This window comes from Echiichthys vipera (genome assembly GCF_963691815.1).
Source record: "Echiichthys vipera genome assembly, chromosome: 19".
In the NCBI taxonomy this organism is placed as follows: Eukaryota; Metazoa; Chordata; class Actinopteri; order Perciformes; family Trachinidae; genus Echiichthys; species Echiichthys vipera.
The window spans coordinates 20,292,250-20,317,071 of record NC_139844.1 but is presented as its reverse complement, the minus strand read 5'-3'; the positions used below and the strand labels follow the sequence as shown (position 1 = coordinate 20,317,071).

The window sequence follows — 24,822 nt, the reverse complement described above, 5'->3', positions numbered from 1 at the left end:
GTTCCCACACACACACACACACACGTACACACGTGTAGTCATGATTGATAGAGACAAGAATTACTCTGGGAAGCCACTGATCAAACATCCTGCAGTCACACTGTGTGGACGTGGACACACACACGGACACACACACACACACACACACACACACACACACACACACACACACACACACACACACACACACACACACACACACACACACACACACACACACACACACACACACACACACACACACACACACACACACACACACACACACACACACACACACACACACACACACACACACACACACACACACACACACACACACACACACACACACACACACACAGGACGACTTGTGTATTAAAGGGGCTTTTAAGGAGATTAAGGATCCGGTGACAATAAAAAGATCAAAACGAAAACGTGCAACGTCCACCTTAAGACAGAATTCACCGTTGTCATTGACGTTCGAAGGAGCCCACAGTGACGGGGCGTAAGTGGATTTCACAGCGACGAGAGCTCATTTTATGGCTCACCCCTGTTCCCCATAGAGGGAATTAAACCTAACAATCGAGTCATCTTATAGAAATAACATGAATTGTGTTTCATGGTGGACTTTTTTTTTTTTTTTTTTAAACATTTAACTCAAGAAACTCTTTAGCCACAGGTTTATTTTAAGAGACTTTGGCAAAATGAGCCATTATCACCCACATTGGCTGAAAACGTTACCTATGCATGGTCTCCTTAAGCACTTACAGACAAATCTATTTGTTTTAGTGACTCGAGGCCACTTTGAACAGAGGTGATTTCATTTAACAGCATGTATAATAGGTAAGTGCTGTTTAAAAAGTAAAGTAAAACCAAGGAATTAAAAAACAAACTCATCATTTTGTGCTTTTTTTCACCTTTGAATGCAAACTCTCATTTCAAAATGAAATATCTTTTCCTGTGAAATTAGTTTCTCTAACATGGACAGCAAAGCGTTATAAATAATAGTTATAAAGGATAAAATAACATATTTAATGTCAAACCAATGTAAACCAATCGCTTTTATCGTAGCTGTGTCATCACCACCTCGCTGTCAGTCGAAAACCTCATCTCGAGGAAGTAAAGTTTAAAAAAAAAAGAAAAGAAATCAGACAATCCCCCTAAATTCCACACAGTAAATGGATTTCATGAGCCGTGGGATCAAATACAGAGCATGAAAAAGGCCAATTTCATTTTCAATTTTAACGAAAATAAATGGATGGAAGACACTGAAATCAGGAGCCGGAGGGTTTTCGGCTGACAGCAGCGATTGTCTGAGTTAACCTTCCCGAGCATCAGCATCATCATCTGAACGACTTGGCTCTAAAGGCTCTTGTTTGTACAGTACTACAAAATAAAAGCTCCTCCGATCAGCATAAATACTCCCAAATGAACACGGAGCCTCCAACAGCCAGGCTTCGGTCTGTGTCAAAGACTTTAACACCAAACCACTTATGAATGGATTGAACCCATCATCTGGGCCTTTTGCTGTCGCTCCAAATTAATTTCTCAGAACAAAAATGACAATAAAGTATGTGAACATAATTACATTTATATATGATTAGGCAGGAAGCTTAGTTATGAAAGGAATGCCTATGTGTAATAGTAATAATAGCCTGTCATAGTCTTCATTGAGACAAGTGCCCAGGACATTAATGAAGGTTCTGGCATTAACGGAGTAAAAATGCTTTGTCGGCAACGTGTAGTGTATTGTTGGAGTGTTATTTTATCTTGAAGGGCTAACAGCTCGCGTAAGTAAACCAAACTGTCTACAAAACATGATTACTATTATACTAAAAGGGCAGTTTGTGATTGACGGGTCAATGTGAACCCCGCACGTGCAAGTGTGTCTCTAGAGGAGTGCTCCACGTGTTTTCTGGGGTTGACGTGCAAACGCAGACGCACAGTTGAGTGAGGATCGAGGGACAATGTCCTTGCTGTTAGATGTAGTGAGTTGAACTACCAGGCTTAGCTAGTTGGTCACCTAGCACTGAACCCAGGCTACATTATCTATTTGACGAGCACTGTGTCGAGCTAGGTCAGTTGGGCAGGTAGCTAGCTAGACTGGCTAGCTGGGTTAGCTAGTCAGCAAACTGGGCTGACTGGTTGGCTGGTTCAGGCTTTGTGCCCAGGGCTTACTGACTCTTCTCCTGGTTAGCCAGGCCTGGCTGAAGTTTTACGGGCGGCTGGCTTCTCAGTCTCTTTAGGTCAGTCCGATGATGTCACTTCCTGTTGTCTGTGGTGGAGTTAGCTGTAGTGTCCGTCTTTGCTGCAGTTTCCTCAGTGTTCCCGGGGGGCTGCGGCGCCGTGGCGTTAGGCCCACCCCCATTTTGAAGTGTTTCTTGTTTGTACTGTTGCAAGGCGCGATTGACAGCATCCTCGACCAAACGCTTGCTCACCCTCAGTAGCTCCGCCTCGTCGGGCTCAGAGCGGCGACGCCCACCTGGGTAGAACAAGCACAATAATACAACACTTTCATAATCATTCACAAGAACACATTATCATTATCATTATCAAAGAGGGAAGAGCTGGGGAGGAGAACCAGAGTATACCGCCGGGGTAGCAACTTGTCAATCACAAGGTAAATTCACCCTAAAGAATGCCCTGTTTTATCATCTATTTTACTGCTAACGGGACCGTAATTTACTAAATGAGCAACTTGCTGTATTGAAATAGACTTGAAACTAGAGATTTAGACTATAAACTCATTAGGAAATTAACTTCTGAAGAATTGGAGGAGTGGAGTCGCCCCCTGCTGGAAATTAGAAACAATGCAGCTTTAAGGCACTTCCGTGTTAGCTTCACTTCAGGCCCGCGGTTGCCACATGGTTTGCTGGCCACCTGAGATTTAAGTCCAACTTTTAACTTCCTTTGTCCGTCTGGTCGGTTGGTGGGCGACCAGAGGTTGTCATTTTACCGCTCAACACTAAAATATGTTCCTTTCTTATTAGAAATATGAAATACAGTAACAGAATATTGATACATATTTCATCAGCGCTGCCTAGTTTCCATAGACTGTATAAAAAGTTTCACAGTTTGATCAGAGTTCAGAGCAGTCACTGACTAGGCGTCCTCGGCTTAAGTGGAAACTAGCAGACAGAGAGGACTCCGGGAGCAGACCGGCACAGAAGGTGGAGGTAGAGCTACATTACTTTTTCACAGATCGTCTGTGTCATTGTGCTGTCAGGATATAGTGACAGCTTTCAAATATGAAAACAAAATTGTAATTTTCATAGAAAATGACCAACTTCAGCTTTATTATAAAAACGATATGATAAATAAAACTGAAATGAGTTGAATTGAATTAATATTCTACCTACATACTGAATTTAGTTTAGTTTCTGGAACTATAAATCTTTGCGGTGTTACAGTGTTTGAAGACACTCCTGATATTAAACTCAAATTTGATTAATACCACCTTAACTGTCATGTACTGATGTACGAGCACATTTTAGTGCATCTTCACTAGAACAGGAATCCATTTCAAATAATATAAATTTAAAGTATACATTTTAGTGGTGTAAACAACAAGTTTCATCACAATACAATTCTACGGGCAGCGATACCATATTTGCTGATATTGCATGGTCTTCCATAATAGGATATTGATTTGATTAAACTCAGGGGCCTGTGAGACAATATCATATACATTTATATCAACTTACAAACAGTAATTCAAATAGGATTTCACAATTTCATCACCGAGCTCATGCAGACATTTAAATGACCAAAAAATAAATATAAAGAGGGAATTTCAAAATAAAGGGGTACCTTAAAGATGACGATATGTATTCATATTTTTGCTTTGCATCGATGATATTGGATCATGGATCATTGAATCGATATATCAATTCTAAATCGATGCATCATTACACCCCTACATTTGGAAATTATAACCCATCATCAAACTGTGGATTTCCCACTGTGTTTATTCCATATGCAAAATCTGAACTGTACTGACATAAACTCCACGATGAATTTGATTGTAACCTTAAGCCCGCAGTGGTGTCTTGTCATGATGCCAGGGCTGATTTCATTGTTATTCCAGTATGGACTATGAATGTGACAGTGATAAATGAGTAGATACTCGCTCATCACAGACTGAATCCTGCGACAATAGACAAGATGTGACAAGTAGAGTTGATGATAATAGATGAGGTAAACAACAGTCTCTCCACTCTTCTATACGTGCATTTCCGATGTAATCTACCTCCTGGTGTCATTGAAAGCTCTTTAACACACAGCTGATTTTTCTTTTGCTCCTAACAAAATGGCAGACACAACGACAGTGAGATAGAAGAGGAGTCAGTCAGACAGACGTAAAGCCAGTTAGGAAAAAAGTCAGATCGGCAGAAAGTCAATAATTCATGAAGAGATGCAGTTAGGCGGGCAAGCTGTGAGAGACAGCCTGCTCTAAGCCATTCAGAAAGAGAGTAATAGAGAATCACTCAACCATCCAGTCTCTCTCACACACACACACCCGCACGCACACACACAGAGTTCAAGAACGCACTATAACAGAGGCCAAGAGCAAAGATTCCCAAGTGTATCTTCCATACCGCAAAATCCCATTGCATTCATAGGCTTGTTTACATTTGAAAGCAGTGTGGTGCTCTGTTATTCATTATAGAAGGAGACAGTTCATGCAGTAGGAGTGAGAGAGCGAATGAGGAGGATTAAGGTTTATTGAGGTCAGAATCCCGTCCATAAAGTGCACTGTTTTTCTATTGTGTGGTTGTTTTCTTACCAAGGCCTTTGGATAGCAAGTCTTGTTTTTTTCGTCTGATATTGTTGCACGTTTAAAAATGAGTATGACCTCAGGTTGCGTCAATCAAATGACTGACGCTCATCATCATCATTAGTATAATCATTAACATCATCATTATCAACATCATCACGTTTCAAAAACACTTGGGAAGAGGCAAGAAAAGTCTGGAAATGTTGTGAAATGCTGTATTTAATGAGGTTAAGAGTCCTCCTGAAGTAAAATGGGTTCAGCACTCTGTGAAACACTGCACTTGCTCATAGTGCAAACACTGAAGAATAATGTTTCTCAACTCTTTGGGGATTTCATCGTCTTAAGTACATAATATCACTGAAAGATTCAGAGAATCTGAAGAAATCTCTGTACGCAAGGGACAAGACTGAAAACTAATATTGGATGTTGGTGATCTCCGGGCCCTCAGACGACACTGCATTAAAACCAGACACAATTGTGTAGAGGACATCACTGCATGGGCTCAGGAACACTTCTAAAAACCATTGTCTGTGAACACAGTACCTCACTGGATCCACAAATGACAGCTGCAACTCTACCGTAAAAAGAGGAAACCGTATATAAACCAGATCCAAACACTGCTGCCTTCTCTGAGCCCAAGCTCATTTAAGATGGACTGAGGCCAAATGCAAAACCATCCTGTGGACGTCACATCCTCGGTTCTAAAGAGGAGAGGGACCATCTGTCTTGTTAATTTACAGTGTAAAAGCCAGCACCTGTGATGGTATGGGGGAAGGCCTTGCTTATTTCAGCAAGACAATGCCAAACCACATTCTGCATGAATTACAGCAGCACGGTACCCTGGAAATACAGACCTTCCACCAGCAAATTTCAATTCCCACATCCTACGTCTGGATAGATAACAACATGGCTCTGTAGTAAAAGAGTGCTAAACTGGCCTGCCTGCAGCCCCGACTTGTCACCCATTGAAAATGTTTGATGCATGTTGAGCAGCTGAAATCCTACATCAAGCTAGAATGGGAAAACGTTCTACTTTCAGAGTGACAGCAGTTGGTCTCCTAAGCTCCCAAACGCTTGCAGAGTGCTGTTAAAAGAAGAAATGATGCAACAGAGTGGGAAACACGACCCTGTCCCATCTGTTTTGAAACGTGTTGCCGGCTTCAAATTCTAAATGGGCATATCACTTTCAAAAATCAATGACATTTCTCAGTTTCAACAATTGATATCCTGTCTGTGTGCATTTTAAATGAATTATTGGGTTTCAGTGTTTTGCAAATCATTACATTCTGTCTGTATTTAGCGCCGACTGTTTTGGAAACGGGGTCGTACAAATGCTCTGCATGGATCTCAGTCCATTGTTGGCACATCCATACTGTGGGCATTTTCTATAACCCTCCTTTTATCAGCTGTTCAGCTGGGCTGAGATCTCCTACAAGCCACTAGTCACTGTTACTGCAGCAGTTCACCATTGCTACCAGCTTGCACTGTTGACACATCCATTATGTATCCACAGAATTGTGTTATTTATGCAAAATATTCAGGCTGCTGTTAACAGCTTGCCAAACAGAGACCGGGGTGAGTGCACTCTTCACTCATACAATTATGGTCACCATGTTGTTATTTATTTTCTTTCTCTGCCGAACAGATTTGAACCTAACACGGTGTTCTGTTGCAGTACAGTACATCTAACTCATGGTTTATTGAGTTGTGCTGTTCTGAGAAGCCCTGCTTCTGCTCTACTGAGATGCTTTTTACCTGCCTGCCTGTCCGTTTGATTGACTCACACCTATGACCGCTGTGTGATGAGGGAAGTTTGCCCTCAGGACTGCAGCAGACTGAAATTTGTGTACTGACTGAACTGTGTGGAAATAATAGGCGTCAACTGAAACTGGTGCTTCTTGCACTCTTGCACTTAAAATATATCTGGATAATGACATGCAACCTGCTGCCTTTGCTTTTCTGCCCGCATTGTAATCAGATGTCAATTATTAAAGAGGGTCTTGTGGATTTGTGAAACAAACATTGCATGTTCCAGGTCGAGGGAAGCAATGAATGCATTTGTTGCTTGTTATTGCTTTTTCTTGTAGTTCTTTTCACCTTAGCTGTGCTTGTTTCTACTATTCTGCTGTATTAACTGCCACAACATATAAGTCATATTCACATTACTATAGATGTTATTATAGTTACTGGAAGTGTGTCTGTCTCTGTCTTTGTCTCTGTCTTTGTCCCTCTCTGTCCATCTGTCCGTCTTTTCTCTCTTTCTCTCTCCTTTTCTCCATTCCCAACCGGTCAAGACAGATGTCCGTCCTCTACAGAGCTGGGTCTGTTCAACGTTCCTGCTGTTGAAGGGAAGGTTTTCGTTGCCACCGTACTCTACGGGGGAATTGTTGGGTCTATGTAAATCATAAATAAGTCAGAGAGTGTGGTCTTTACCTAGTCTGTAAAGTGTCCTGAGATAACTCTTGTTATGATTTGGCACTATAAGTAAAATTGAATTGAATTGAATTAGACTTGTGAAAACTTGCTTCCCAATGACTTACACTGAGCATAACCATTCAAGGTCAACGCCTAACCTTCACCGTCTTACAGGACTTTTGCAAATCTTTGGTTCCTATCTAGACACGGCTCACCTTTACGCTATCAGGAAGAGACGCAGTGAGGTGAAAGAATGTGGTCACCCTGTACAGACGGTGTCTACAATCACAATGTGAACCTGACCACCTCCAGATGCGGCCTGGCCGATCCGATCCCAGTCCAATCACAGAGTCTTCTGCGTACATATTAAGTGCCCCTGTATGACTTTTGCACTAGTCTTCATGGTTTTGCATTCACAGCCACGACCCTCTGAAATTAAGGAATTGCGGTGTGGGTGTAGACCAAGCACGTGCTCTCAGCATTCGTTCGTACAGTTGCAGCTCATTATTTATAATTGGCTCCTGCTATGTGTACCCAGTAGTGAGCTGGTGATCACACAGAACATTTTCCTTTCATTTAGGGAACACATTTTTGTTCTTGCTTTGAATTGTGTTATAGCGTCTCCTCATTCCATCTCTGCGAACGCTGTCGAGATACTGTATTTGTAGCCTACATTTCAAAATAAACACACTTTACTGAACACAGGATTGATTAATTAATAATAAAACCAAACGATATGCGGTTTGTGGTCCTACATTGCCATGCATTACAAATACCGTCTTTTCAGGTTGTTGTAGATTTGTCCAAACCACAAACAAACGGACTCAACCGGAGTCTCACTGGCTGCAGAACAAAGATATATCAGTTAAAGGTGTTTTCCACGAGAACTTTACTTTCACAGAAGGTTTGAGGTTCTTTGTCTTCATTCTCTTTCCAGTGCCCCAAACTCCTCAGATATATACAGTATAACTGGTAAAGACATGGTCGAATCGTCGCTAAATGTCTATTTACACTTCAAAATGTATCGATTATAAATGTGCGCTGAAATACAATCTCAATGGATATGACACCTAACGATTTGTTATGGAGGACTGAACCGACCAACATAAAAAACAAATACATCAATTATAAGTTATTCCAGCTTATATCTAGGAATGTTTGTCATAACATCTGTATAGAAATAGTAGAAATAATGTGATACTGAATTGATGACTCTAAATCACCCGTAGGTGTGAATGGTTGTCTGTCTCTGTTTGTCTCTATGTGCCCTGTGATAGACTGGCGTCCTGTCCAGGGTGTACCCCGCCTCACGCCCAATGTCAGCTGGGATCGGCTCCAGCCCCCCGCGACCCCGGCAGGGACAAGCGGTTGAAGATGAATGAATGAATGAATGAATTAAACGCCTTGTATCTTTCCCCTTGTTCAAGGAAGCTACAACAGTGGGCTGCGGGAGGGTGGGGGCAAAGCTTGAACCGGGTAGCACGGTTAATGGACAGTCTCCTTAATCATTTCCTGTCCCGCTTCCTGAAATATAACCAGACAACTTTTGCCCGGACCATTTAGGATCACTGAATTTAAATTGATGAAGGAGGTGAAATGATTACAGATGAGAGACAGGATTTCAGCTGTTAGATGCAGCCGTATTGATCAGAAATGTGATTGCTTATGTGATTCATTTTTGAGCAGTGCAGTTTATAAAAGCCTGTTGAGCAACACACCGGACACGAGGGATTACTCTGATACGAATGATGACTCATCAACATTTCTGGAAAAGTTATTCCTGTGGTTACCTTTGCTCCTCGTGATCCTTCTGATGATTATCGCTTGTAATCAATATAATCATGGTAATCCTCACAGTAATCACTTCACTAATCATTCAGAATTTGATTGGTTGATGATCTGAGTGCAATTTCAGCCTGTAATCAGATGAAGATTAGGGTTCAAATGAACCTAGAGACTCGATATGAGGAGGGACACATACTTGAGCGTTTGGCTTGGAGCGGGTTCAAATCTGCAACACAAACACAGGCATCCAATATTAAATCAAGACAAAACCAGAGATGTTTCGCTGTCTCGTGGTTTTCATACACTTAGGAAGCAGCGCAGCCATAAAAGCCTCTTTGTCTGTGAGCACAAGGGACTCAGCAGGGATTTTTTTTAAGCCAGCAGGGATTTTTTTTAAAGAATAGGTTTGGACCCCTGGGCCACATGAGAACTAAAACAGATACACAAATATTCAGAAGAAATCTTGTTATCCAAATACACTGACTGCCATACTGCCAAAACCTGCAAGGCTCTGCAGGGTTTAAAGAGGGAGCAGGAGCACACTTCTTTGGGGCTGGGTGGGAGGGGAGAACAGCAGACAGAAGAGCATCATTTATTATACATCATAAAGCGTTTGTATACTGAAAAAATCAAAACAAAACGAACAAACAAACATATGAACGCTTTAGAAAATCAGAAAACTATTGGCAAAATGGATAGATTAAGGACTAAGGGTGTTTTCACTCATAGTCTTCTTTAAATGAACCAAACTCAGTCCTCTTTAAGTGGACCCACAGAAAAGGGACTGGGTTCTTAAATGTGCATTAATGGTTTCACAATGCCCTGAATGACCCGTTTAACTGTTATCATGACAATGTCATTATAGTCAGTAGAAGTTTTGATCTATATTAAAATCCCTACGGATGATCATGACCTTATATCAGACCTTGCTTTCACACTGTTGCTGCATATGAAAGAGGTCTCAGATCTCTCTGGTCAACTTCAGGTCTGATGGGGACTTAACGGCCTTGGGCCTTCTTATCCGTCTGACCTGCTTTTACCGTATCGGCCCTCGCCTGTGGAACAGCCTTCCGGAGCGCCTCAGGGCCACGGAGTCTGCTGATGCTTTTAAACGCAGGCTCAAGACCCACCTTTTTCATTTAGCTTTTAACTGAGTCCTCTTTGACTCTTTTAGTGTTACTCATTCATCATGCACTGTCATTTTTCCTTGTCTTTGAATTTTCACTTAAAGGTTTTGTTATTCATTTATTTTTGTTTTGCTCTCAGTTCATATTAACATTCATTTATGTTGTTTTAGAAGGCGTTTCATTTCTTTTAGTACCTATTTTATTTATTGTCTCTTAGTTTCCAGCTCCATTGTTCTCCTCAAGGGTGTAGTGAGTGATTGAGTGAGTGTGTGTAGGTGTGTGTGTGTGTGTGTGTGTGGGTCGGTGTGTGTGTGTGTGTGTGTGTATGTGTGTGTGTATGTGTGTGTGTGTGTGTGTGTGTTACACGACTGAGAGAGTGGGTATGCAAAGGGGGTTTGTTTTATTTTATTTTATTCTAATGTAAAGCACTTTGGGCTGCATTTGTATATGTACACAACACTGCTGTGGGCCAATTGACTGATGACAGTGCATCTGCGCTACAGTAGCTAACTATGTAGCAATTTGGCACTTTAATGTTACCAATATGGTTTCTGTTCATCGTCGTGCATTAGTAAACCAGTGGCCAACACGATATAACTGAATGACTGGTAGATGATTATCTGTCATCTGCGATATTATGGTGTACAGGACGTGAACATTGTAAACACTAAACTACTCCTTATCTACTAGTCTTGCTAGGGTTACGAGCGAACAGTTCTCTCTATTCATGCTGTCAAGGGCTCGTCTACGGCAAACCTACAGGGTTGAAATACAACGGGAAAGGGCAAAGTGAACTTGGAGCGCTTTGTGTTCACAATGCACAGGTGAAGAGAACCGCAACTTCGGGAGGTGGTCTTGTAGTGTTGGTATGTACAAAAAATGCCGACTCATTGATCTGAGATTGGTTAGAGGGCTGAAAGGGAGCAAGTGAGAAAACACCCTAAATCCCTCGTTTCGTCTTCTTTCTCTTATTCAGATCCTGAAAAGCTGAAAGGCTTGTAGTTTTGACCTGACATAAACGGGATTCTGTGTCAAAGGTCAGTTTCTGTATCTGTTAAAAGGGTGCGTCTTTGTGAGAATTACTTTTTTTATCTGCCTGTTCAATCTGGGCCTGACAGAATCAAGGCCTTTATGATGGCAGTAAAGCTGCCCCCTGTGACTCTCTCTCACACACACACACACACACACACACACACACACACACACACACACACACACACACACACACACACAGACACACACACACACACACACACACACACACACACACACACACACACACACACACACACACACACACACACACACACACACACACACACACACACACACACACACACACACACACACACACACACACACACACACACACACACACACACACACACAAGCCTTTCTCACTGTAGACAGACTGATTCCACAGCAACAAAGCTGACGGACACAAGGATTTCTCTCTCTCTCTCTCTCTCACACACAAATACGAGTGTTCGACATTATTTCACACAGTTTCTCAAAGCTTCTATCCTCGCTCCTCTTTCTCTGTATCTTTCATACTGCCTCCATTTCTCTGCCTCTTTACTGTCTTTAGTTTTCCCCCAACCACTCTCTCTCTCTCTCTCTCATTTTATTTAGCTGGCTGTGTTGTCATGGTGACGGGATATGAACCAGACAGGCACTTCAACTTTTAACAAAACGGGAGGGTGTACTGTCTTACATCATATTTTTTTGGCGAGCTTCACGATCTCTTCTTTAAGTGTGCTCTTCCCTCACATCTGTTTGACTTTTTATTTCTTTCAACCTTCTTATCTCTGCCTCTGCACCTGACTTTCTTTCTCCTTAGCATCTCTCTTTCAGGCTCATCTTTCTTATATTTATTGACTGTTTTCAAATATCCCTTTTGATGTCTCTCTCTGTAGGCTGATACCTGACCCACCTAAAACGCCAGGGCTGCATATTTGACACGAGAAAGGAAAAAACAAAAAAACAGTGCAACACATATAAGAAAGCTGAAAATCCCAGGCGTTCATATTTATAAGCAGCTGCTGTTTTAATTAATGTCAAAACGAGATTTCAAGGAGCAGATTATAATATGCATGTCTTTCTCAGTATCAGTATGCACTTAAGTCAGTCTCTGCCTCCTTCACTGGGGTCTTAGTGCATATATAGACTAAACCTCTTCGCCCATATGGTGCACAACAAGCCTATTAGTAGATTCTGGTTAAACCTATTGTTGAAATGAGATTAGTACAGGATATGCAGTTTTCTGTCCAACGGCAACTTTGGTCCAGACAGAAACATCTCAGTGAGGTCTGCAACTAATGATCATTTTCCACGGTGTTTAATCGGCTGATTATTTCCTTGATTTAATGAAGAAGTTGTTTGGTCTATAAAGCCTCAGAGTAATAAAACCAATTTTACTAGAAACAATGGTGTTTTCATTTGTCTTTTCTGTCCAATAGACTCCAATAAACAAACACATTTAATTTACAATTCTGTTAAACAGAGAAAAAACTGAAACCGAAGGATGGTTGAGTATTGCGTGAATTGATTTATCATCAAACGAATGACGTTCCCATCAGTCTGAGCTGTACTTTCTGTTAGACTGAGTGTCCCCATAGAGTATTTGTGCCGGGCTCTTTTCTCAGTTGTTCCCTCTGAGGCGAGTGAAAAGGCGCTGCACCAGCATCTTTTTTTCAGAGCCCTTGATGCGAACAATGCCAACCAAAACAGAAAAGTCCATTTATCCAAGCAGATCGTCCTGACACTGAATGTTGCTTGTGAGTGTTGTGCTTTTGCCACATGGTGTAAGCTTGTTAGATGTGTAGTCAACCCTCTGTTAACGTAGCGTTAAGTTAGCTTTCTAGCTCCCCAGTGCAGTGCCAGCACCCGCTAGAGTTGTGCTAATTAGCAAATGTTAGCCTGTTAAAATAAGATTGTAAACATGGTAAACATTATACCATCTGAAAAGGTCAAAACTCCAGCAACGATTGGAGTATATATTCAATCATTTTCATTCATCTTCAACCGCTTGTCCCTGTCGGGGTTGCGGGGGCAGCTGACATCGGGTGTGAGGCATGGTTCACCCTGGACAGGACGCCAGTCTATCACAGGGCACATAGAGAAAACAGAGACAGACAACCCTTCACAGCTACGGGCAATTTTAGAGTCCTAACCTAACACGTGCACGTATTTAGACTGTGGGAGGAAACCGGAGAACCCGGAGAAAACCCCCGCAGACACGGGGACAACATGCAGACTCCACACAGAAGGGCCCCAGCCAGGATTCGAACCAGGAACCCTCTTGTTGTGATGCTTTGATGTATTTTAACTTGGGGCCTTCATCAGGATCAGGTGAAAGGCTGAAACGTGTCGATCTAACAATAAGGTTCTGCTGCTGGAGTTTTGACCTTTTTAGACCCTTCTATGCACATTGAAAGTAGGTGAAGTTGTGCCAGAAATCCCCACTCTCCTCCTAAAACACTTCGAAATACCTCCTAAAAGTCAACATGTTAGCTTGCTTACATGTGCATCAAAGAATAGCCTAAATAGTTGCTAGCATGGTTTTAGTTATATTCCAAATAGCATAGAAACTATTTATTTATTGATTGATTAGTTAATAATCATTAGTTGCAACCCTAATTCTATTACATTATAAATTAGCAAATGAAAAGGCCTTTTACCAAAGTTCACTATGGCCAAATGTTAGCATTGTCACTGTGAGCATGTTAGCATTTAGGTCATGCCATCAAAGCTAGCGTGAATGGAAACTCTGCATTTTCTCCTTCTCTTTGTTCCTCTTTCACAGTCTTGCTTCCTCCATCTCTGTCGCTGATGTCTCTCTGTTTTGTCACAGTCTGTCAGCGATCTGCGAGTCTGTACGATGTCAAGTGACAGGTACTGTGTATCTGCTGTGTTTTTATTTCATTCCCAGTGTCACCGCTCGGCTCTGCCTTACTTGGCTCTGCTCTCTTCTCCTGGGCACTGCTCTGCTGTGATTTATGTTATGCTATGAAGAAACCTTTTAACAGCATTAAATCAAACTCCCTTAAACACTTATTTATCTTGTTCCTCCTCCGGATGATTTATAGAGTCCACTTCCTGGTTGGATCTGAGCTGACATTCTTGCTGAAGTCTGCCAAAACTTTTAACCAGCCGCTTTAAATACTTTGACTTTCCGAGACTGATCTGTCTATACGAAAGCACTTCACATTAACATGCAGCAGAAAAAGGGCCCATAATAATTCCATTAAAGACACAAATCACATTCCCTGGTTACAGCAGCCAAACTGATTCTGTTTACATCCAGCCTAATAACCTGCTGCTATGACTCACTTCTTCTTATTCTAAATTAACTGAATTCCTGAAAGCTCGGGCAGGAGTTTAGCCAGAAAATTACGGATGAGGATAAATGACGGATGGGTAAATGAAGAGGTGGAAGAGAAGCTGGAGCAAAGGGGGACACAGAGGGGGAGGAAGACTACAGTACAGTATATGATGTGGGGAAGAGGAGGGCTCATGTGCGCAACATGAAAACCTCCGTAATGGAGGTTTGAGAGAAAAATGGGAAGGAAGAGAAAGAAATAAGGGAGTGCATGTGAGGACAGAGAAGGAGAACAGTGGGGGTATGAAGAAGCTGTGGAGCTGGGAGGCAGGGGGAGTGAGGTGGGGCAGACGAGTACTGATGGTGGAGCTGTTTCCTGAGGAAATACCAGAGACTCTCTCTTGCAGCACAGTTCAGCTGATTTACATCCACGATGTATTCTAGACAGCTCATATTCAGGTTACAGGTTTCCTAAGAATAATCCGTTTATGGATTATTATATATCAATATTACATTACTAAAGAAACCAACCTCACAGAGACCAGGAAAACACACTGAATGTCAGTAGACTACTTTGGGTTTATCAGAGAAACAACTTCCTGTTCTGTTTCAATGCAAACACAAATGCATCTAAATGCTAAAACAACATCAGGATAGTGTTGTGCTTGGAAGTACAGTTGGTGAAGGTTAAGCTAGTTAATTAAACATTTGTCTAGAGGTAGAAAATCAGATCAATAAACCCTCTACTGTAGAGAAGCTGATAGACCTACATCGTCCTCATCAAATGGCCTTTGAGCTACAAGGAGTAAAAACCTGCAGCTCTGCATTTTGGACTCTTTCTACAACATTTTCTAAAATTTGGCCAAATGAGCTTGTTTTTTTTTAACAGACCAAAATAATTACATTTCTGAGTATCTCTCTTTCGTGCCACAATAATGGGATTCAGGGTGTTGGTGCCCAGAATGTGTGAGTCAGTTCCTCTCCACCAGCGCATTGATGGACTATTTCACGGCCGATATATTCGTCCATTGAGAGGGCGAACACGATCAAATCTCTATTTTTGCACTCATGCTATTTCAATCCCAGCCTGAGTCCCTCCTTAGGTCTTAATCATCATCACCATCATCATCATCATCATCATCATCATCATCATCATCATCACTTTGAAGGCCTAAGACGGTGATGTGCTACCTGAAAGTGTGCCTTTCATATAACACTGAGAAAATCAACACTGTAAAGGGATTTGGCGATTATTCAATTCAATTCAATTTTATTTATAGTGCAGAGTCATAATAAAAGTTATCTCAGGACACTTTACAGACTAGGTAAAGACCACACTCTATGACTTACTTATGATTTACATAGACCCAATAGTTCCCCCCATTGAGTAAGGTGGCAACCAAACCCTTCCCTATAACAGACAGACCAAGCTCTGTGGAGGGCGGACATCTGTCTGGACCGGTTGATAATGAACATTTCTGGTTAAAACAGTTTGTCAACCGAACTTGATAGGATCATCATCTGGGGACCATGAAAGTCTGTACAAAACGATCTAATAAAGGTTGAGATATGTCTGAACCAAAGTGGACCCGTAAAAAGATCATGGCCCAGGGTCTCTAAACATTTGGCTCAGAGGTCTGAAAGTGGATGCAGACATTAAAGCTGCGCGGCTGGACAGGTGTGTGTCGCCTGTGAACTCTGCTTGACCGTAGATCAAACAAACAGCCCGGCCCTTTCTAGTGTGAACGGACAATAGGCCAAAAAAAAAAAAAAACACGCTATGCTTTGATTTGACATCTTTTGCCCCTCTCGCATGGTGTCACAGCACAAAGGATCACAACCTATTCTGTTATCTATCTCACAAAAGCATAACAAAGTATGACTTGGCTGGGGTCAGCACAACCCCACTGTGACTAAATGTGATGTAGTGTGGTGTCTGTAGGGGACTTACTAATTTCAGAAAATCCAAGCAACACAAGGAATCACATGCCTCTCCCTCTTAGCATCCCCCGTGGCCAGCGGGCTGCTTATTTATATTACTTAAATACATAAATGCTACCTACTGCAGCTTTATTATGAGCTGGATATCTTTATAAAGAGTGCTGCTGGCTGTGTCTGGCCTCATTCTGAAACCTTTATAGCGTAAACAGTGTCCAACAGAGACACTGGCTGTGATCAAGTCAGAGCATGAGCACATTTGGACGGCGGTGAAGACGAAGCACCGGAGAATTCTCCTTATTGATTGGAGCTTTAAAAAGCCGATGCAGAGCTGTTTCCACTTCTCTTTACACAACACAACCGTAGTCCCTTATTCCCTGTGGCCGAGCTTCAAAACATGTGTGCTGTGATTTATATCCAGCTGTGCCTCCCCGTCCTCTGTGTCAGGACCTGACTCTGTATTCAGGTTTGGCTTTTTCTGCTCTGTGAACCAGCTCAGCTCAGCTCAGCTCAGCTCAGCTCAGCTCAACTCAGCTCAGCTGGCAGTCAGACTCACACTGCTGCAGACACATGCAGGCCTCTGAAATATTCACATACTTGGGTTCATACTCCAAAATTCCAGTGTTTGGAGAGAGAGAGAGAGAGAGAGAGAGAGAGAGAGAGAGAGAGAGAGAGAGAGAGAGAGAGAGAGAGAGAGAGAGAGTAAAAAGAGGAATGAAATGAGAAATAATTAACACAGAGAGGCACAGGAGTGAAAGAAGAAAACTGGGCAGAGAGGACTGAATGGGAGAAAAAAGGATGAATTGAGAAGTGCTGCATGCATCTCTCTCCTGCGCTCTACTTCCTCCTCCTCCTCCTCCTCCTCCTCCTCCTCCTCCCTGTTCTGTTCTCATCTTTCTCCCCCTCTTCCTCACATGTGGCCTCTGCTGTTTCCACCAGCACTCTCTTTCTTGGTGCATCTGTGTGTGTGTGTGTGTGTGTGTGTGTGTGTGTGTGTGTGTGTGTGTGTGTGTGTGTGTGTGTGTGTGTGTGTGTGTGTGTGTGTGTGTGTGTGTGTGTGTGTGTGTGTGTGTGTGTGTCTATCTCTCTCTCTCTCTCTGTCTCTGTGTGTCTCTCTCTCTCCCTCTGTGTGTGTGTCTCTCTCTCTCTTTCTCTGTCTCTGTGTGTGTGTCTCTCTCTCTCCCTGTGTGTGTCTCTCTCTCTCCCTCTGTGTGTGTGTGTCTCTCTCTCTCTCCCTCTGTGTGTGTGTGTGTGTGTGTGTGTGTGTCTCTCTCTCTCTCTCTCTCTCTCCCTCTGTCTGTGTGTGTGTCTCTCTCTCTCTCTCTCTTTCTCTCTAGTGTTTATTTCTGATCACACACATAGCTTTGCTTTTTTACTTTTTTTTAAATTTTGAGATAAAAAAAACCTTGACAGCAAAAAGAAAAAAAAAAGGTTGCTGTCTGATCAAGGTCATATCTGTTCTGCTGCTACTCCCTGTTTATGCAGGTGAACAGCTCTAAAGTGTCCAACCAGAGGCCGAGCTGCCCTTCACAGCAGCTGTGTCACTCTGCAAGGGCTAAATCTGCCTTTATCTGACTGTTATTAGAAGGGCAAAATACATGGTGATAAGACTGAAGGAGAGTTAAGTACAAATCAAACCAATGGTATGAAAGGAGAGAGGACCATTTAATGACTGGACTGTTTATGCAGCTTTATGATGGAGCGGAATAATTATATTGTATTAACTCACTCTTGTCACTTTGTTTTTCTGTTAGTTGGCAGGAAATCTCAAAAAGTACTCAACATATTTCAATTAAATTCAGTGCAAACACATTTTTTTATTCAGATCACATCATGTGTAGATGTGTTGCTTTTATGTGTTTTAATATTATTTTAAATGGCACATCTTTTTAATTTTGGACTGTCAGTTGTACTGTGCAATATATCTAAAGACACCACCCACGGATTTCAGATGTTATGATGGAGATTTCTCACCCTTTTTATAAATGTTATAGACTAAACAATGAATCCAAAACAATCACCGGATTAATTGATAATGGAAGTAATTGTTAGCTGCAGCCTTTCATGAGAAGCATAATTCCTTGGCACAACACAGACACCTACTCAGATCGTCCATCAAACTCTTTCTTAAACACCATTTCCACAACTAGTCAGTGCTTTGAGTGACTTCAGCTCATCTGCGCCCACAGGACATCACTAGATTCTCACACTGCTCTGGTTTGATCTGGGTCCATTCTTCTTCAGTCTCTTCCACAGTTCAGTAACTTCAGTAACTGTAGTGGGTTTCTAAGACATTACTTTGTGACTAAGGATTTTCCAGAGACTCTCTATGGGGTTTAGATCTGGACTCTGGGCTAGACATTTTATTGTTTCAATAATTTTAGCTTCAATGAACTGGTTAACCCGTTTTACCAGTGTGACAGGGGGCAATGTCTTGCCTGAAAATTGCAGCTGATTGGGAGACAATTGCAGTGAAGGTATTGCATGCTGCCGAAGGAGGTTCACATAAACATTTGCATTCACGCTGCCACGTAGCTGTACAAGAGGCCCAACTCCTGGTGCAGAAAACCCCACAAGCCATGACATGACATTGCTAAAGTTCAGTTTATTTGGGTCTGATTATGTTTGCCATCAGACTGGAAACAACTGAACGCAAAGTGTCTAAAGAAGTCAGTTAAATTTGGAGAAGGAATTTTCAGAGTCCAGATCTAAACTTTGGCAAATCCCTGGCGACAAAGTGATGTCTAAGAAACCCACTACAGTTACTGAACTGTGGAAGAGACTGAAGAAGAACGGACCAAGATCTAACCAGAGCAGTGTGAGAAACTAGTGATGTCCTGTGGGTTCAGATGAGCTGAAGTCATTCAAAGCTGTGGTCTCTACACTTCCTGTTCATTTTTGAATCCTACAGCCCGAAGAAAACATGGTTTAAATCTTCTCTTCTGACAAAATGGTTACTGTTCTCTAATTTTTCTCACTGTGTTTTTTTTACAAAATAAAGGTTTTTGTTGAAGTGTCTTGGTTATTTAAACAACATGCTAGTACAGCAGTGATATAGCCAGAGTGGATATTCTATCAAATTCTGAACAATAAAAAACAACATTATTTCAGAATAAATCAAGTATGAATACTTTATTCTCTAATTTTGGATCTCCAGTGTATACTTATTTTATTTAAATTTTTTATACCATGAATTTCAAAATAAAGGCGCATCTTAGAGATGACATTATATATTAATATTTTCACTTTTGCATCTATTATATTCAATCATTAATTGCCTGTATTTCTTACAATAGCTGTTAAATGTGTTTTATACTTTGAAATTCACTGTCGTCGTTTATGATTATGTGTGCATATTAAGTGCACAGGTCTGACATGTAGTGTGCCTGAGTTCGTTTTCCACCTGCAGTGACTGCTAACTCCGCTGTGTGACACCTTGTTATAATGGCACAATGGAATGGAATTCACACACACACACACACACACACACACACACATGCACACACACACACAAACAGAGACACATGCACACATCTTGCTGGGCTCACGAGTGTGACTGTCACAACATCACTGGGGTAGCAGCTGACCTACACGCACGCACTTACGCTCGCACGCACACACACACACACACACACACACACACACACACACACACACACACACACACACACACACACACACACACACACACACACACACACACACACACACACACACACACACACACACACACACACACACACACACACACACACACACACACACACACACACACAATACCTCACTCTCACCATTTCTCTTAAAGCCCACTACCTCATTTTCCCCTCATTAGTCTTCATTCCCTGCATTGCTTTTTCCCCTTCTCCCTCTATCTCTCACCACTCAGAAGTAGGGCACAGTGGCTCGACTGTTTATAGCAATGCAGCTGCAAGCGGTGAGAGAGAGGAAAGGGGGGGGGGGGGGCGGGGGGCTGGTGCACAGGAGGGGAGGAAGAGAAGCCGGAGGAGAGTGCACAGTAATGTGTACCCCAGTTCTATCTTTTACAGTACAGGGATACAAAAAGAGCACACATGCCCGCTCCTCCACACATACCTATTTTCAGAAGCCTTATTACAGCCAGTGTCAAAGTCTGCGTTTATGACAGGATGATCAGCATCATCGAGATCTTATTTACACCATGCAAACACACACTGGACACACAGGCCACAGCAGATTGTTGGATCATTTTAACACTTTGTCTCACTGTTTAATCATTAATCCAACCAACCGGTTAGCAGCAGCGATACAATGAAGAAACTGTATTTTTATACCTTCAATTAACCAAAACATTATTAGAAAACTGCACAAGTATATGTAGTTTGCTGGCAGTTGCACGCGGGTCATGTTGTTTTATTGGTTTAAGTAGCTTAATAAGATCAATTTATTGCAGCAGAATGACAAACAAGGACACAATTAATGCAATTTACTCTCGCAGACACTACGGGGTAAAATTGACTTGATTGCACTGATTTCTAGCTCCACTGGGCTGAAGTCCTCCCTTTCACCGAAGCTAATCTATACCACACTCTTCAAAAACAGCAGTAGCAGTCAATATGTCAGTCTGATACTGTTATAATAGGGTTAGCTGCTTGTAATGAACATTTTGTAAATTGTTAAATTGTTCTAACAAAGAAAAACAGATCATCTTCTGTAAAAAGGCTGTGCTTTTTCTTTTTTTTTGTGGGATCATATCCGAGTAGTAAGTAAGTAATAACAGAGAAGTAAGACCAGTTCTACTCCTACAACATTGTACATTCACCCAAAACCCAGATGAAGCCACACTCCAGCTGCTACGGAAGCAATTATCCTCTAGAGCTCGTTTCATTTCACGTGAGCTGAAGCAGAGCAACCAGCTATCACTGTCATCTCGGGGAAAATATACTTTGGTAACTTTAATTGATCCATTTGAATTTCCCTTTAACAGGTTGTTGGGGTTGTGTAACAAAAACGTGTGAGATAACATCAGCACTTAAAGAACACTCATCCAGGAAAAGTAGTAGGTTGTAGACATGTGTAGTTACCTGGCTAATCTTTGCCACATGGGCATGTACTGAAGGAGAGTGGTGTGATAACAAGCCGTTTTAAAGGTCCCTTCGCTTGTTTGACGTTTGAGTTTCGCTGTGTTTGACACTAGACGGCTGTTTTCACATTTGTCTGTCAAAGAACGTTTCTCTGTGTTCACTTTAAATCTGAGTTTTTTTTTACATCCTGACTAGTTCGGAGGTCAATCACGGTCCATTATGCAACTTATACAAGTGTGATGTGGAAACCTGAACTGCCCTACAAAGCCTAAGTGCAGTAACTACAAAACCACTAATAACATGATTCCTGCACAATTTTGGGTCTGAAAGTATGGATGTTAGGATTTATTTGGATAATAATTATTAAATGGCAAAATAGTAAACCACAATCCATCATCAGTGTGTCAAATATTCATTTGTTGGGACAATAAACCAACTTAAAAGACATTTACCTTAAATTTTTCCATATTTACTGCACGTTTCCTGCTCACAAACACTGATGGAATGGCCTTTTCAGTAGGCCATGCACATCTCATTAGTAGGAGACATCTCACAGTAGTTAAACTTTTAAAATCAATAATATTTGCAGATGCATATATTCTGGATTTTCCATTGACACAGAATGAGTAGACTGTATTATTATTAGAGTTTTATTATTGTATCATGCATAAATAATATTCCCCGCCTGAAGCAACATAAATGACAAATAATACTAAACAAATAAACCCTCCGGATTTTTTCCCCAAGCTTTAGAAACAAAGGTAGCAAACTTATAAGCATTAAAATTAAACAACCACTCCATTCAAGCATTTCTGTATTCTGAACAGATGTTTCATTCAACATAGATATACTTAACTCATTATAATAAGGACAATAAAGAAGAAAACGTGATTCATTCTCAACTCTACCTAATTTCTATAATTCACAGCTGCCCTCCTGGACGTTTAAATCTGCCAGAGAAAGGATTTCTGCTCTCAACTGTGCAACTAAACAACCTTGACTCCTTGACAAGTTTGCTCTAACGGGAGGTTCAGTGGCATATTTGCAGTGGTGGAAGAAGTACTCAGAGCTTTAACTTCAGTAAAAGTAGTAATACCACACCGTAGAAATAAGTAAAAGTCCTGTATTCAAACTGTTACTTAGTGAAAGTACAAACGTATTAGCATCAAAACGCACTTAAAGTACAAAAAGTAAAAGTAACAATGATGCAGAATGGCCCATTTCAAAATATTATAAGTTAATAATTATTGCTAGATTCATGTTAATATCACTTTAATGTTGCAGCTGGTAAAGGTTGGGGTAGTTTTATTTACTTTATATATACTGCTGTGTATAACAATATATGTTGTTTCATTTGTTGATAATATTTTGTAGTAATCTTAATCTGTAGAGCAACTAATCACTAAAGTTACCAAATACATGTAGTGGAGTAAAAGTACAATATAAGTATAAAGTAGATTAAAATGCTATTTCTCAAGTATCACAAAATTGTACTTAAGTACTTCAATAAATGTACTTAAATGTACTGTGTCTCTTTTCACCACTGTGTAATTGTGCTTGTGACAGTCATGGGGTGCTACTAGATGTAATCTATGAAAATATTTTTTTAACAAAGTGACTGAACAAATTATAAAGGACTGCACAACATGAGGAAAATACGCGCTAATGTTGTTGACTAACAATACTTGCAATAAAAAAACAGATATTGAAGTGTACTTGTTGTTCTGCTGCTTTCAGTATTCTGCTAAAACACGACAAATTACGTGTAAAATTAAAAAAAAAATGAAAGGAAATGATTGCCAATATCAAACTGAACACAAAAGACACCTACAATAGTGTGATAGTTACATTCTTAAATGTAGTTTTCTACAGATACTGTCTTTCAACTAACTTGACAAATCTGGGAGTGCAAAATCACAGTCTTTCGCAATGTCTTTATTGCCCAAATTGATATGGCAATAACAATAAAAAAACAATGACTGTGCAGCCCTAAAACCATATCAGACACAAAGTTGATTATTTGTCTTAAAACGTGTCTGGATCTTATAGCTTTCAGGCCATTTAGCGTAAATGCTGAAGCAACACAGCTAGACAAGCGCACGAATAAAGAACCTATAAAGTTCTTTTTACCGAGAGTAGTAGTATCCATTAGTAAGGTTTAAGAACATACCTAAAGTTTAGTTCTGACAGCTGATATTTGCAGTAAAATGACTCTTGATAAGGGAACTGATTCATCCCGTTACAGAAGCTCATGAATCATAAGCCAGATAGGGCCACTTAGCAATGAGAGATGAGCTGCACAGCTGGAACATGAACGTCACTCTTATACACACACACATACTGTATACAATACGAGACTGCACACAAAAGGGAATTGCATGGTCACACTCTCTCACACGAATACTCTTGATCATTTGTAGGTCACAGACGATCATGGACATGCATGATCGCAGGCAGCTGACACAAAGCGACACACACACACACACAGTATACATTATAATCTCACACTACACGCATACAGTCCCTCTCCGCAGACAGCACCACCGCGTACATCAATCCAATTGGCTTCTCCAACAACGCACACCCACGCATGGAGACAGGAACAGGAGACACTTACTGATTTTCTCCTCCGCTTGGGAGAACGGGAAGCAGCACAGTTGACCCATGGCGCCTCCTTCCCTCTCCCTGCCGTTACCCCTCTTTTTCCTCTTCCCCTTGTTCTAAGACGGACTGATGGAGCGAGAGTCCTGCTCCTTCCCTCTCCGTCTCTCCCACTCTTTATCTCTCCCCGTCACCCCTTCTGTGTCCCTCTTTTGCCCCCCCCTCGAAGGACAAACGCACCCGGTGAGGATGGAGGGAACAAAAAGAAGACCCTCCCTTTCCCCTGTGCAGCCCGAAGAAGACAGAGCAAGTCAGCGGACGAGGAAAAAAATGAAACGAGTGGCTCCTTGCTCTCGCTCTACTTTGCACTGACACAGGGAGGAGGGGTGTGTGTGTGTGTGTGTCAGAGAGAGAGAGTGAGAGAGAGAGAGAGAGAGAGAGAGTGAGAGTGAGAGAGAGAAAACCTTTCAATTCAGTTGAATTGAATCGAGAGAGAGGGCTGCAGAGCTGGAGTGTGTGTGTGTAGATGACAAAAAGAGTATAATTTGTTCATGTGTAGAAGTGGGGAAAGCGGAGGAGGAGTGTGTATGAGGTAGAAAATGTGTGTGCATGCATTTATGTGTGTGTGTGTGGCTTAAAGGAGACAGAGCAGAGGGGTGTGTCGTGTGAGCAAGCTTCAGTAACTGTATATTTAAGACAGACAGAGTGAGCCTGCTTACGAGTGCGACAAGTGTGTGGAAGAGGAAAAGGGAGCGGTATATATGAGGAGACAGCAGCACTACTGTGTGTGTGTGTGTGTGTGTGTGTGTGTATGTG

At 41.5% G+C, this 24,822-nt stretch overlaps 1 protein-coding gene across 4 annotated transcripts in view; it reads right to left on the bottom strand.

Moving 5' to 3' along the window:
* Window positions 1-295: 295 nt before the first annotated feature.
* The window catches only part of akap7 (A-kinase anchoring protein 7), a 49,602-nt gene continuing 25,075 nt past the window's right edge, over window positions 296-24,822 (bottom strand). For all 4 annotated transcript variants that reach the window (XM_083933653.1, XM_083933652.1, XM_083933651.1 and 1 more), the window contains exon 11: window positions 296-2,464. In XM_083933653.1, coding sequence (XP_083789779.1) covers window positions 2,244-2,464 — 221 coding nt within the window. In that variant the 3' untranslated portion in view covers window positions 296-2,243. The remainder of the gene's footprint in view (window positions 2,465-24,822) is intronic.